General features: G+C 44.3%; 1 protein-coding gene across 3 annotated transcripts in view; it reads right to left on the bottom strand.

The window, feature by feature from the left end:
• DCBLD2 (discoidin, CUB and LCCL domain containing 2) overlaps nt 1–15,258 on the bottom strand; it is an 80,487-nt gene that overhangs the window by 26,105 nt on the left and 39,124 nt on the right. The window contains exons 1-3 of one of the 3 annotated variants that reach the window (XM_070243916.1): nt 2,748–2,775; nt 2,526–2,639; nt 823–874 (exon numbers count right to left, since the gene is read on the bottom strand). In XM_070243916.1, the coding sequence (XP_070100017.1) occupies nt 823–874; nt 2,526–2,639; nt 2,748–2,760 (179 nt within the window). In that variant the 5' untranslated portion in view covers nt 2,761–2,775. Of the gene's footprint in view, nt 1–822; nt 875–2,525; nt 2,824–13,674; nt 13,813–15,258 lie in introns of those variants that run through there. The other 2 variants (XM_023623934.2, XM_070243915.1) reach the window with 2 other exon arrangements.

Below are 15,258 nucleotides of genomic sequence, written 5' to 3'. Positions count from 1 at the left end.
CAGCACACGAGATGGGACTGGAAAAGCGGCCCCAGGACCCCGTGTGAAGGATCCTAAAAACCAGACGGAGGAACCTGGACGACTTTTTGTCTTAATTAGGAGGTCCTGAAGATTTTTTTTTCTGAGGGAGACTGGCCCTGAGCTCACAACAGTGCCCATCTTCCTCTACTTTATATGTGGGACACCTGCCACAGCATGGCATGCCAAGCGGTGTGTAGGTCTGCACCCGGGATCCAAACTGGTGAACCACAGGCCACCGAAGTGGAACATGCGAATTTAACCGCTGTGCCAGCGGGCCAGCCCCCTGAAGATTTTTAAGCAGGGAATGATGAGACGTGTACTTTAGAAAATAAGTTGGCAGCAATGCGAATGGCAGAATAAAGCCAGCAGAGGTGACAGACGGGAGATCGACGGGAAGTTAACTGCACTCCCGGCAAGAGACGTGAGGAAGGCAGACAGCAGCCACACTTCCAGGTGAGATGAGGACGGGCTCTCAGACAGCCTAAATCGTCCTCGTCTCTTTTTGGAGAAAAAACAAATAGCTCTTCTACCTTTATTAGCAGTTTTGCCAGATTCTGAAGAGCAACCAGTTCTACTTTCAAAGTATATTAAAATTATACTTTTATTGTGGAGAAGATCCAAATGCTAAAATTAAAGTTAATTTAAACACAGCGACTCAACGGCTTTCAAAAGCTCTGATAATGAAGTTTCAGAACATGATTATGTGTCACACCACATCCATGAATCTTAAGTGTATAAAGAGTGAGGATAAAGTAGATAAAGAATAACATTTAAGAGAGAAAGTCACAAATATGGTCATACCTGAACTCAGGTTCCGAAAAACTGGCTGCAGTGTCTAAACAAGTAATCAGATCTAGAAAAACAAAAATGAAGAACGGATTCAATAATATGTAGGTTTACCCTTGCTGAAACACCAACTGCTTCCAAATTCCAAGTTGTATTGTCCTAAATTTCAAAATCTCAACGGCTGTCAAGGTAGTACTAACAACTTTTTACAAATTTTTGTTAATTACGCTTTCTAATTTTAAGTATCTTAATTTCTGGGGCTATGTCTCCCAATACTGTTTACCACCACATCACGTCATAGAATCACATGTCAGATATATAGAAGGTACATATAAAAATTACAGTACAGTGTATAGCCCTAAAATGCTTTCTATAAAATACAGCTCCCAAAACAAAGAAAAAATATTACTTAGTTCTTATATGACTAAAAATGATCCTTTGCTGGTTACACACAAGGGAAATGATGACAAAAGAGAGGTGAGTTAATTCTGTGGCTGTGAATATGCTACTCAAAATCTGGTCCACAGACAGGACCAGCAGCAGCATCTTCTGGGAACTTACTGGAACTGCAAATTCCCGAACACCATGCAGTCTTACAGAATCTCTGGGACTGGGGCCCAAAAATCTGTTTAACAAGTCCTCCAGGTAATTCTTATGCACACTAAAGTCGGAGCAGCACTGCTTTAAATAAGAGAGGACTTGAAACATTTCCCATCCAGAAATCAACAAATCTGCATAAGAGCTAATGTGTCTCATGAGGACCTGGTTCACAGGCTGTGTAAAAGGTGGTTTCTGGTTCAAATATTTCAATGGCTTCCTTCTATGCTTAGGACAGAGGGCCAAGTCCTCAACATGGCCCCCCTGGTGGGTCCTGAAGTGCCCTTATTGGTCTCGCCTCAGCTTCTTGCCACACTAGTCTTCGCCCAGTCCTTCTGGCACACGCTGCTCTCCTGGCCTGGAAGGCTTTCCACCACCCCCCTTAGGAAGCTGACTCCTCCCTAAGAGCTCAGCTTAACTGTCGCTCCTCAGAAGCTGTCCCTGACCTTCACAGGTCACACACCTGCGGCACGTGATAGGCGTTTCAGCGTGTCTTAGTGAACGATGACTACTGCATGTTCTTGTAGTACCACATGTTGAAAGAACGCTTTGTTGATGCATGACAGAGTTAGACAACATCATTTTATAAAGCCTGGTCTGCACACAGACCGCAGCCCTCTGTCCTCACCTTCGTGTCACCAGCAGCAATGACAGCACGTGGCATAACAACACACTTTCAGTCAACCGTTATCGAACAAGTGACGCACAAGCGTTTCTGACTGTTGGCACGTTTGACTAACCTGATCGTGTACTCGCCTGCAGGGAGGAAGACCTGGACAAATGCCTGGCCCTTGGCTGTGCCGAGAGCGAGAAGCACAGACAGAGCGCGCGCCTCGCATGCCCCCAGCACACCGATGGCACACAAATACGTTAAATTAACGGCCTCCACAGCAAGCGCAGGGTAACCGATGACTCGACGCTATGGTTCTGAGGAAATTACGTGTTTACTATCCAACTGCAACGTGTCCTGAAAGAACTAAAGCCTAACAACTGTGACAGGAAAGGGCTATTCTGAGAGCGAGCTCATGGACCGACATCTGTACACCACAGGCATCTGAATGGGGATGGAGTTAACCGTGTTCAGTTTGAGAGGACACATGCCTGGACAGGGTTCACTATACCTGGGTGACAGACGGGGAGCAGTAGACACACTGAATCACCTACGTTCCAGTGATGCCCACAATCTTCAGACAGCATCGACAACAACTGAGTCTCCATGAAAGAGTTTCCAGTTTCTAAGATCAGAAACGCAACTTCTAAGACCAACAGCCTGGGATGAAAGGTGCCTGTGTGGTCCAACTTGGCATTCAAGCCACAGGAAGACTGCCAGCCGGCCCTGTTACCTTCAGGCCACATGCCAGATGCTGGTCAACTGACGATATGCTGGATCAGGGCAGGGCTTTATCGCAAGTCCACGCAGTGCTGACACGTAGAGTATGCCACACAAATGTAGGCAACTCGCTGGACCTTGCTCTCAAATTCCATGGGGGCTCAAAAGAGCTCCCTAGGAGGAAAACAGGAATTCAAAATGGACAGCTATAAGGAAAGCCAAGATGACTAAAGACAGAAAAAGAAAGTCATGGTTACAGACATTGACCTTTACAATCCACAAAGGCAAAGAAAACACCAAGTATGCAGGCAACTTAAGAAGCTTTAAAAAGCGTCTTTCTTGAAAGCTTTTCCCAAGTAAACAGCCTTCCAGAAAACAACTATTACTACAAGGTTCCCAGATAATAAGAACAGAGCCTAGTAAGATAAATACAGCTCAAAGAAAGCCAGCTGCCTTGGCAACTTCTGACAGCAATGTATAAGAAGTTATCACTGGGGCTGTCCCTGTGGCCCAGTGGTTGTTTGTGCGCTCCACTTTGGTGGCCCAGGGTTTCACCGGTTCAGATCCTGGGCACGGACATGGCACCGCTCATCAGGCCATGCTGAGGTGGCATGCCAAATAGCACAGCCAGAGGCACTCACAACTAGAATACACAACTATGTAGTGGGGGGCTTTGGGGAGAAGAAGAAAAGAAAAAAAAAAAGAAGACTGGCAACAGTTGTTCAGATGGCAATCTTTCAAGAAAAAAGAAGTTATCACAATGAATGGAACAGAACTGAGTCTAGAAATAAATCCTCAAATTTACAGTCAATTGATTTGACAAGGGTGCCAAGAGAATTCAATGTGGAAGAAGATCGGTCTTTTTAACAAATAGTACTGGGACAGCTGGATAATCACATGCAAAAGAATGAAATTGGACCCGTCTCCTATCATATACAAAAATTCACTCAAACTGGATCTAAATTTAAGAGATAAAACTATAAGACTCTTAGAAGAAAATATAGGTGTAAATCTTTTTTCCTTTTTGCAGGGAAAGATTCTCCCTGAGCTAACATCTACTGCCTATTTTCTTCTTTTTCCCCCTCCCCAAAGCTCCAGTGCACGGTTGTAAGTACTCCTAGCTCTTCTATATGAGCCACCATCACAGCATGGCAACTCACAGACGGGTGGTGTGGTTCCACGACTGGGAAAGAAACCCAGGCTGCCAAAGCAGTGAGAGCATCCAATTTTAACCACTAGGCCATCAGGGCTGGCTCTCTAGGTGTCAACCTTGACCTTGGATTAAGCAATGGTTTCTTAGATATGACAACGAAAGCATAAGCAACCACACAAAAATACATAAACTGAATTTCATCCAAATTAAAAACTTTGTGCTTTAAAGGACACTATCATGAAACAGAAAGATAACCCACAAAATGGGAGAAAGTATTTGCAAATCATATATCTGATAAGGATCTAGTATCCAGAATACATAAAGAATTACTACAACTTGACATTAAAACACAAATAACCCAATTTAAAAATGAGCAAAGAACCTGAAAGACATTTCACCAAAGGAGATACGCAAATGGCCAATAAGCACTTGAAGAGACGCTCAGCATCCTTAGCTATGAGGGCAATGCACATTAAAATCATGAGATAGCACTTTATACCTACTAGCTATAAAGGATGGCTAGAATCAAAAGAACACGTGATAAATGTTGGCAAGGATTTGGAGAAACTGGAACCCTCATACACTGCTGGTGGGACCGTAAAATGATGCAGCTGCTTTGAAAAATGGTCTGGCAGTTCCTGAAAAGGTAAATGCAGAGTTATCATATTTCCCGGCAATTCCACTACTAGGTATATACCTGAGAGAACTGAAAACATATGTCCACACAGACACTTGTAACACAAACATTCATCAACTGATGAATGGATAAACAAAATGTGGAGGTGGAAAATCCATCCAATGGAATATTATTTGACCATAAAAAGGAATTAAGTACTCATACATGCTACAACATGGATAAATCTGAAAACATGCTAAGTGAAAAAAAACAGTCACAAAAGACCACATACTATATGATTTAATTTACATGAAATGTCCAGAGTAGGTGAATCTATAGAGAAAAAGTAGATTGGTGGTTACCTAGGACTTGGGGGGGCAGGGTTAAGGGGTAGGGAATGGGGTGTGACTGCTACCGACCATGGGGCTTCTTTCAGGGTGATGAAAATTTTCTAAAATTCACCATGGTGATGACTGCACAACTCTGAACACACTGAAGGTCAATGATTTTAAGTAGGTGAATTGTATGGTGTGTGAATTACATCTCAATAAAGCCATTATAAAAACTTTAAAAAATAAAAAGAAGCTATCACAAAAGTAGTAACAATTTCCTTTTATCTGCAGCACGCGTGCACTGAGGGATGCAATGAAGCTGGTAAAGGCAGAGCCAGGACTGGCGCGCATTCACATACACATTTGCTCCTTCCTTCCTTCAACAAACATCTAACAAGCGTGCGCCTGATCAGGTGCCATTCTAGGCACAGAGACAGAGCAAAGACCAACCAGACAAAACCCCTGCCCAGGCCCTGTCCCTCCCGTGGGGACAGGAGGGAACAGACAACAGGGGAAAGAAAACTACGTAGCGTGTCAGTGGGTGATAAAAAACGTTGAAAAGATGAAGGAAGACGACCGTCAGGAAAAGTTAAGGGGTTGTGATTTTGAGCAGAGGGCAGGGTGGGCCTCACTGTGAAGGCGGCCTCTGAACAAAACTCTAAGACAGGTGAGGGGTGAGGCGTCTGGGCGACTGGGAGGAGAAAGAGGGGCCACAGAGGCTCCCAGGAAGGTGCATGCCCAGCGTGCCTTAGGCCAGAGGGAGCAGGGGAAGAAAAGCAGGAGATGAAGCCAGACAGTAGCGAGAAGCCACAGCCTCAATGTCTTGGAGGTGGGGGCACTGGGCAGAGTGGGACGGCAGCTTTGTGGTGGGCACACGGCCCTCTGCTCAGGCCACCTGGCACGCTTCCCTGTCCTCTCTGTATGGCCACAGGACAGTCAGCACCTACTGGGCAGCTTTCGCACTTGTCTCAGCAGCAAGGGCGAACTCAGAGAGGGGAGTCACCGACCTAAAAAAGAGCTTCAATCCTTTCCTAAAGCCTGCCTTCCTTAACCCGAGAAGGCTTCTAGAGGAGGCAGGACAATGGTCCAGTGAGGGAGAGCAGGAGAAGACGCAGAAGAAAGGCAGCCCGGCAAGCGGCAAGAGGGTGAGGGTTCAGGCTTTCTCGGCAGACAGCAACTCAGGTTCTCTGAGCCAGCTCCAGACCTAGCGCGATGCCTGTCAGCCAGAGTCCATAGCCCATCCACAGTTCTTTTCTTTCTAAATTGAAGCATAATTCAAAATTTTTCCAACAGATAATAAGGGCAAAGGCTGGGGACCTTGATAACTGCTCCATGCAACACTTATGTACACATGACATCAGTGTTAGCCCACATACAACACCATGAAATATGATCAACACTTATTTACACATGACATCAATGTTAGCCCACATACAACACCATGAAATGCGATCAACACTTATTTACACATGACATCAATGTTAGCCCACATACAACACCACGAAATATAATCAACACTTATTTACACATGACATCAATGTTAGCCCACATACAACACCATGAAATGCGATCAACACTTATTTACACATGACATCAGTGTTAGCCCACATACAACACCACGAAATATAATCAACACTTATTTACACATGACATCAATGTTAGCCCACATACAACACCACGAAATACAATCAATACTGTAAAAGTCGACAGATTGGTCAGAAAAATGTCAGTATACTGGTTACTATCTTAGGAATGACAGCATTGGCTATTTCTGAGACTGCAGGATTGTGAAACGGAGTCAGACTTGCTCTCCGTTCAGTGCTCCTGAACAGGTTGAAAAGGACTCTCAGCAGTGCGAGGTACCACCCCCACAACAGTAAGATGCCAGCCCAATCAGCTGCAGGCTCATTTCCCCCCAGGTGCAGCCACTTCTTCTAAAGGAAGGGAGCACAGACACCGGTGTTCATTCCGACCTGGGAAGCATAAAGTACCATAACTAAGCCACTGCCCTCAGCCACCAGAAAGGAGAACGTCTATGAAGAAGCAGGACCATGTACACCTACAAATTCTCCTTCATTTGCCCTAAAATTCTTCAAACAACGATTTCCATGAGCCGGGAGAACGTGGAGCCTTGCTTTCCACACACACGCCGTGTCAGGGACCGCACACTGCAGCTGTACAGCTGCTTTGCTCAATGCTGGAGGAGGGTGCTGAGACTCCTCTCATGGCTGAGTCCTCCTGTCGGTATTACTGTGTGGCCTCAGGCCTAACTCCCCCTTTACTTCTGGAACCTGGCATCGTCTGGACCATCTGCAATTTAGCGAAGGGGAATTTCCACATATAAGAGAACATAACCCGCTGTGGTTCAGGGTCAACCAACATTCACTAAGTGGCAGGTACTCAATGAGGTATTTTACATCTTACCTCCTTTTACACACTGAGAGCAGAGATTAAATCTCATGCTTCTCTCAGAAATATTATGATGCCCTCTCTGGAAGCTGAGTCCACAGGAGGAGCTCAGGAAAAATTTTCTCAGATGAAAACATCACTGCTCCCTTACAGACGACGCAGGCGTGGCTCAGCTACCTAAGCAGTAACCGACGTACGCAGAGAGGCTGTGAGCCGCACATGGATGAATCGAACCCTGCCCACACCTAAACTTCCGTACACTAAAATATGAATGTGACATACTGAAAGACACTGTAAGACATTAAAATGTTATAAGACATTTTATGTTAAAATATAAAAGACATTAAAAATACCAAAGATTGTAAGACATATTAAAATTCTTCTGTGACCCACACAGTGTCTAGGACACTAGCAGACACATTCTTAAGAACAACAGGGAAGGAGTACATCCACAGGCTAGCACAAGACAGCACAACACACATCCGGTCCCCTCGCAGCATTCTTAACGTGCGGAAGAAACGAAACAGAGCAACCGCTAAAATCATTAAGGTGCTCTCCAGACTGTCAAGTTGGAATAAACTCTATCCCATAAGCTGAACTGCCTCGTTGGGTTAACACCATTTTAACAGATTAACTCTCTTTATAAATGCTCTTTCTCTGCAAAATTGGTAACACTTTATCCATCAGCACCTTCGTCCTACAAATTGACACCAAAACACAGACATTTTCCTGCATGTATACTGATCATACACACACACACACACACACACACACACACACACACAATCCTTATTTCTGTATAAATAAAGACAAACCTAAAGATATGCATGTAAACTGAGACTTCATTAATAAAATCTTATTAAATATTAGTTTAAGAGTTTTAAAATGTTTGCCAGGTACAATAACAAAAATTAGGAACACAACAGAAAAACTAAAAATAGAAACCTAGCTAAGTGCAGCACTCAAAATGGAAATGATTCTATAAAATTACTGTATAGCTGGGGCCAGCCTGGTGGCATACGGGTTGGGTTCGTGAGTTTCGCTTTCACCGTCCAGGGTTCACGGGTTAAGATCCCAGGTGTAGAACTACACACTGCTCACCAAGCCATGCTGTGGCGGTGTCCCACATACAAAATAGAGGAAGATTAGTACAGATGTCAGCTCAGGGCCAATCTTCCTCACCAAAAAAACTTGCACAATTAAGGCAGGAAACAATCTAAGGAACTCATGCTCTATTTTCAAAACCAAAAACATCCCATGCAGGAAAAAGACAACCAGTTACAGAAATCTGGACTCCATTAGAGAGGAGTTCTCTATTCTGCCCTATGTTTCATTTACAAATTGATATAATCTGATGGAAGAGGGAAGAAATGGAAAACATTTGCAAAAATATATGATTAAAGGATGTAGCAATCAGAAAATTTTTATACTATTGGTGTTAATTCTAAAAATAACCTAACATAAAGCAACAATAACCCTGTGGAATGGGAATAGTTCCTAGGCCCGGCTGTTCACGAGTCTCAGGCAGTGTCCTCAGGTTCTACGAGTCAGCGGGCATCCAACGTGTGAGTGTCAATACATTCCAACTGGAAGGTATGTCAATATCCACTTTGTATCATTGTATTTCATGTGAAATATTAAACTATTTATTACTTTTTCGCACAAAAATTAAGGCAAACTTTAAACTAACCACTACAAAATTCTGGATTGGTAACATCTGAAGTGATGAGGTTTAACACTACTTTTTAAGCGATGATTTCACGTTCTACAAAAGGACTGTCAGGCCATCACTTTTCAGCTGCACACGTACACGCATGTACACACACAGAGAACACCCAGTTTATGGCACTTGACAAACACAGGCTGCCTTCAAGGGCTTGAAGCTTTCAACGCAGATGCAGATGTCTTCTGAGCTCATGGTTTTATAACTAAAATAACCTAAAAAATCATTGCCTGGAGCCATCTGAGAATTGCTGAGCTTTTCCTAGAAACTGATCTACTAATGTCGAGCAGATTCAAAACGAGGAATTTAGATCACCCACCCATAAAATTCATTTTGTTTTTCAAGTCCAGTGATAAATGCTGTTTTTACGTTTAGATTTTAGGATGAAAATGTCACTATCACTTATTATTACACTAGATTAAAAGATCTGAGTGGCCGAGTCTGGGCCTCTGAGTGGCTGGTTCCGCCTCTCTCAGAAGGACCAGGGATGGCCCAGCAGCTTCTCTCTGGAACTTCCGTACAGGGGTTGTAATATGACGTCCAGGATGTCTCCAGGTCCACACACATCTTCAGTCTTCATATGAAAATTTCAACTCCAGAAAGTCTAGTTGGAACCTGGGGGAATTATACCAACTCAGAGCAGAAACATCAGTCTTCTAATAATTACTGGAAGTGCTGATCAGTATTTACCTGCCTTTCCTTGCTATCCAAGGAAGAAATAGGAAAGATCCTTCCCCTGGTAGATACAGTCTTTCAAAAATGAGGTTTACAGGTAAAAATTAAGAGATCACTGGTAATGGAAAAGACTAGAAACACCTGCTCAAAGATCATTAAAAATAACAGAGAGGAGTAAAATCGTAAAAGTTATAAAAACCAGACCCAACAGTGAAGAGCAGACCAGGGTCAGTGGCCCAGACACAGTCCAGGCTGCGTTATGGCAGCTCAGAGCATCCTCCAGGAGGCTTCTCCGGGTCCGAGACTCACAACCTAAAGTCTGGCAGGTGGACCTCGATCTTGGAAATGTTTCCCTGTAGAAGGAATGTCGGATTCTAAAGTCTTCAAAAAGAATGAAATTAGAATCCGGCCTAATTCTAGAGACACATTTATAACAAGACTTTAATCCAACCATCTCTGATCCCGCCTTCTCTAACAGCCTCTTCGCTGGCCTCCCTACAACCACTCCTCCACCTCTGTGACCCCCGTCTTCACTGAGCAGGGAAAGCCGTAAAAACACACACACAAACCTGTCAGACCACTGCTCTGCTGCGCAGCGTCCACACACGCGGAGGGAAAGCTCCAACCCTCCACGTTCTCCAAGGCCCTGAGCGACGTGACCCGCCCAGCGCACGGCCCACACCACCACTGCTCTGCTGCGCAGCGTCCACACACGCGGAGGGAAAGCTCCAACCCTCCACGTTCTCCAAGGCCCTGAGCGACGTGACCCGCCCAGCGCACGGCCCACACCACCACTGCTCTGCTGCGCAGCGTCCACACACGCGGAGGGAAAGCTCCAACCCTCCACCTTGTCCAAGGCCCTGAGCGACGTGACCCGCCCAGCGCACGGCCCACCCCACCGCCTGCCTTTCTCTGCGGCTGCTCCAAGGCCCTGAGCGACGTGACCCGCCCTGCGCACGGCCCACCCCACCGCCTGCCTTTCTCTGCGGCTGCTCCAAGGCCCTGAGCGACGTGACCCGCCCTGCGCACGGCCCACCCCACCGCCTGCCTTTCTCTGCGGCTCCTCCAAGGCCCTGAGCGACGTGACCCGCCCTGCGCACGGCCCACCCCACCGCCTGCCTTTCTCTGCGGCTCCTCCAAGGCTCCTTCCCAACACACAGCCTTCGACCTGCTCCTCTCTTCCCTAGAACGTTCTTCTTCCTTGCCTGTCTGGAACCTCCCATTAATCCTTCGGTTCTCAGCTTAAAAATGACTTCTTGGGACTGGCCTGGTGGTGCACTGGTCAAGTCCCCGCACCCCTCTGGTCTCCTACTGCCTGAACGTTTCCTTCATCATACGTACCACGGCTACAGTAAGGAACCATGCAGTCAATGCCTTTCTCCAACCCTGTACGTAAGCCCCATCCAGGCGTCCCCTGTCTGTCTTGTTCACTGCCTTGTGCCCCGTGCCAGGCATACTCCAGGAAACAAGGCAGCGAAGGGAATATAATTTTCCAATGGGCTCTCACAAAAAGTAAAGAAAATTAGTCTCTCTCTCACAAAATCATGTCTCTATCAACAACACACACTATAACATCAACAGATCTTTGTGAGAGTTTGACAAATGAAGAATCTGTTGAAACCAGAGTATCACAATCTTTTCATTCCCAAACACTCTGAACTCTCCCCTGAGTTGCTAAGGTGGGGACATGCAGTGATGTTCCCTGAAAATACTCAGGGAATTCAGTGTGACAGCTAAGTTGTCTGGACAACCAGCCTTCAAATGAATGGTCATCACAAGAAATAGTGTTGGAAAGGCCACCCAAGGAGAAGCAACAGGAAATTCAACCAGTTTCTCTTGAATTTAGCCAATTAACTTCAAATAAAACAAATGCTTGATGGATGGGACAAGGACATGCCAAAACACAAGTAAAATCTCAGGAGAGACTGTGAAATGAGGACTTCCCGAGATGATTACGACCTTGCAAAGTGTTACTGAAAAGAAGTTTTGATTATTTCAAAACCCTCTGGAAGGTAAGATTCATCTCAAATAGTGAGGCAGTCATCTGAAGTCTGGCAGAGACGCATTAAATCCACAACCTCCTGATTCTGGTGTCTGAGATCACTGTCAGCTCCGAAGAAACTTTAAGGCAGAACATTCAGATTTCTGCGGATCCAAGAGCCCCATAATTTAAACACTGAAAATAAGAACTGCTTTTTTTTTTCCTTCAGATTGGCACCTGAGCTAACAATTGTTGCCAATCTTTTTTTTTTCCTCTTTCTCCCCAAAGCCCCCCAGTACATAGTTGTATATTTGTACTTGTGGGTCCTCTAGTTGTGGCATGTGGGACGCTGCCTCAGCATGGCTTAATGGGCGATGCCATGTCCACACCCAGGATCCGAACTGGCAAAACCCTGGGCTGATGAAGTGGAGCACGTGAACTTAACCACTTGGCCATGGGGCCGGCCCCTGTTTCTTATTTTTTTAAAAAGAGGGGATATTTATTTTCCAGAGATCTTCAACTCGATAAATAACAAAGAGAGAAAGGGGAAAATATCAAAAAGCAAAACAAATAATTTAACCTGATATCGTAACCGAGAAATTTAAGGAGAATCAGAAGTAAATCAGTTGTCCATTTTCCATCTTCTCACCATCACCCAGGATGCCCAGGAAGCAGAGGGACAGGACGGAACCCGCCATGGCCTCCCTGTTGGCCACCTTGCACTTTTGGGGGTGGGGGAACCAGCAGTTGTTCTGTGCCTACTACACCGCGTGCCCACAGACACTGCCCGTGTGTCACTGGACTCAGTCCTCACAGCTAACACATTACGATGAAGTCCAGAGGTGACTCCCGTGTGTCACTGGACTCAGTCCTCTCGGCTAACACATTACGATGAAGTCCAGAGGTGACTCCCACGTGCAGAGGCAGGGCCACTGAGCGCTCCTTCTACGACACCACGCCGCCCTGGTTGTCCCGGTTCCGTCAGAAATAGTAACTGCTCTGGCGGCAGAACGTGTCCAGCTCTTTTCCTCTCATTATTCCATCCAAACGAGTTTTCTTTCTCTCTCTCTGAGGGATTTTATTAGCCAGCGAACACTTTGTTCCATAGCTTAGAAACTACAGGAAAGCAGACCTTTCTTCACACAGAACAGCTCTCCTGTCACCTTCTGAAGGCCACTCTCACCAAGACAGAGTTACCGCGAACGCCCCCCGGCGGCAGGAACAGCGCACGGCCCGCAGCCCCGCCCGGCGCCCAGCACCTCACGCGGGCAGCTTCTCAATTTTCTCATCTATGCAATATCAAGTAAGCTAATTTTTAACTTTAAATCGTCACCTTGATTAAATTATTGTTGAAGATCAAAATAATCGTCTGTTTTCTAATTAAACAATTGATTTGATTTATCCTTGTACCAGCAACACTTCCTAAACGTTCTTACACGGGAGCCCGCGCAGCAGAGGGGACGAACGCATGCCACACAGCCAGCACTCGTGACATCTCACTCACGCCCTGCCTTTGATTTTAGAGATTCAAGTAACTTCTGCATTCGATTCCACTTAGAGTCTTGCTTTTAATTTTTCCGCTGTCAGATTCTGGATGTTAACAATCTAGAAAATATCTCGTGTCTTTTGTAGACAGCGCTCCCCAGGGTGGCCCTGGCGCTGGCAGAGTCTCCTTCCAGAAGGACGGTATTTTCAACACAGAAATGGCAAACTGTGGACAGCAAACTTTAAACTGACATGATACTTCTCAATAATTGGCAGAGTTTTAAAAGTTGTTATCATTTGTATTCCAACCTTACGAAAGTAAAAAATCAGTATTTCCTCTACTAAGGAAAGGGAAGTATATGGACTTCACAGAAAGTTTAACATAGTTGTAACTTTTGGAATTCTGAAACTGATCTAATTTTATTTGTCAGATTTATGTATGTGTTACTAACTGTTCAGTCTTTCTACTCTATTCCAATCTCAGATAACAGGTACTCAAAGAAACATTTCATTTTTGTTTTTAGAAACTGCAAAATGGGGGAAGCCAAGTATAAAGTGAAACTTACCTTGTTTATCTATAACTGAGTATGAGGCCAAAAATCCTCGTCCAGAAACATGGATTCCGCTCATGAACAGCACTGTAATTTCATTGCTTTTTGATTCAATTGAATGGTTCATTTGCAACCCCAGACCACAGTATTTGCCTAGAAATGAAAGAAACACAGATGTTTAGTGTGACTTCAGGAAGTCAATAATATTTACAATGTAGATAGCAGAACCAGAATAATACACCAAACTGGGTATATTCAACCAATATAAACTGATGACTAGGATGTTTAACAATTAAAAATCACATTACTCTAAAAAAAAAAAAAAATGAATGCCAAGTAGTAACTGTTCAAATAATTCAAAATAAAAATCAGTACAGGCATCACTGACCTTATGATGATTCAGTCTCCTGTGAAAGTACATGTATACTCTTTAAAATGTAACGAGGAAGTTAAAAAAGTTAACCTAAAGCCTTTCACTCAGGCAGGTGGCTCACAATGAACTGTCAATCAGCAGCATTCTTGACATGCTGCCCACAGGGCGCCCCGAGATTCCTGGGCTCAAGGCAGCCCTCAAAGCTTTTCACACCTTCTCAGTGCTTCTTCCAAGGATTGCTGGATTTCTGGTCAATCTTTCTGGGTCGTCGTGTCCAGCCTACAGCTTTACTAGGATCTGACAACTCCCACCCCCATGTCTACCCACAGCCTCTTCCTTAACTTCAGGAGATACATCCAACTGCCCACCCAGCTGCATCCTTCACTGTCTAACAGATGTGTGAAAAACAACAGACCCTCAGGATGGATCTAAGCTTAATAAGGTAAAAGGGAAGATGAAAGAAGAATTAGGGCAAGATATCTACCAATAATTAATAAAAATGGGTTTTCTTATGAGCTTGGTAACTTGTCTAACAACTTCTAAATAAGGAGTTCCAAGAATGTTTTAAGCTGCGGCAACATCACTTGAGTAAGAACACCATTTCCAAGGACTATACATGATCTTGTGAGTAGAAAATCCCAAGGAATCAACAAAAATCCCCACTGGAACTGGTATGGGAGCTTAGTGAGGTCACAGGATTAACAGACAAAAATCAATTGTACTTCCACATACTAGTGACAGACAATCCGAAATGAAATTTTTAAAACTTCACTTATAATATATGTAAGTTTTTATAAATGCAATGCTTTTTATAATAGCATCAAAAAGATTAAAATATTTAGGGATAAATTTTAAAAAAGAAATTCGAAATAAATACACTAAAAAATGCAAAACTGCTGAGAAAAATTAAAGAACTAAATAAAGCAGGAGACATACCAACTTCAAGGACTGGAAGACTCAGTCGTGCTAAGATGTCAATGCTCTCCAAATTGATCTGTTGATTCAATGCAATCCCTATCAAAATCTAGGGGTTTTGTTCATTTTTTTTTTAGAAATTAACAAGTTCAGCCTAAAATGTATATGGAAATGCAAAGGATGCAAAACAGTTAAAACAATTTTTGTAAGGACAGTTGAAAGATTTATACTTCCTGATTTTAAACCTAGTATAAAACTACGGTAATCAACACAGTGTGATACCACTGTAAGGACAAATCTCTCAACAAAGA

This window comes from Equus caballus, chromosome 19 (genome assembly GCF_041296265.1).
Source record: "Equus caballus isolate H_3958 breed thoroughbred chromosome 19, TB-T2T, whole genome shotgun sequence".
Classification (NCBI taxonomy): Eukaryota; Metazoa; Chordata; class Mammalia; order Perissodactyla; family Equidae; genus Equus; species Equus caballus.
This window is presented reverse-complemented; position numbering and strand designations above follow the sequence as displayed.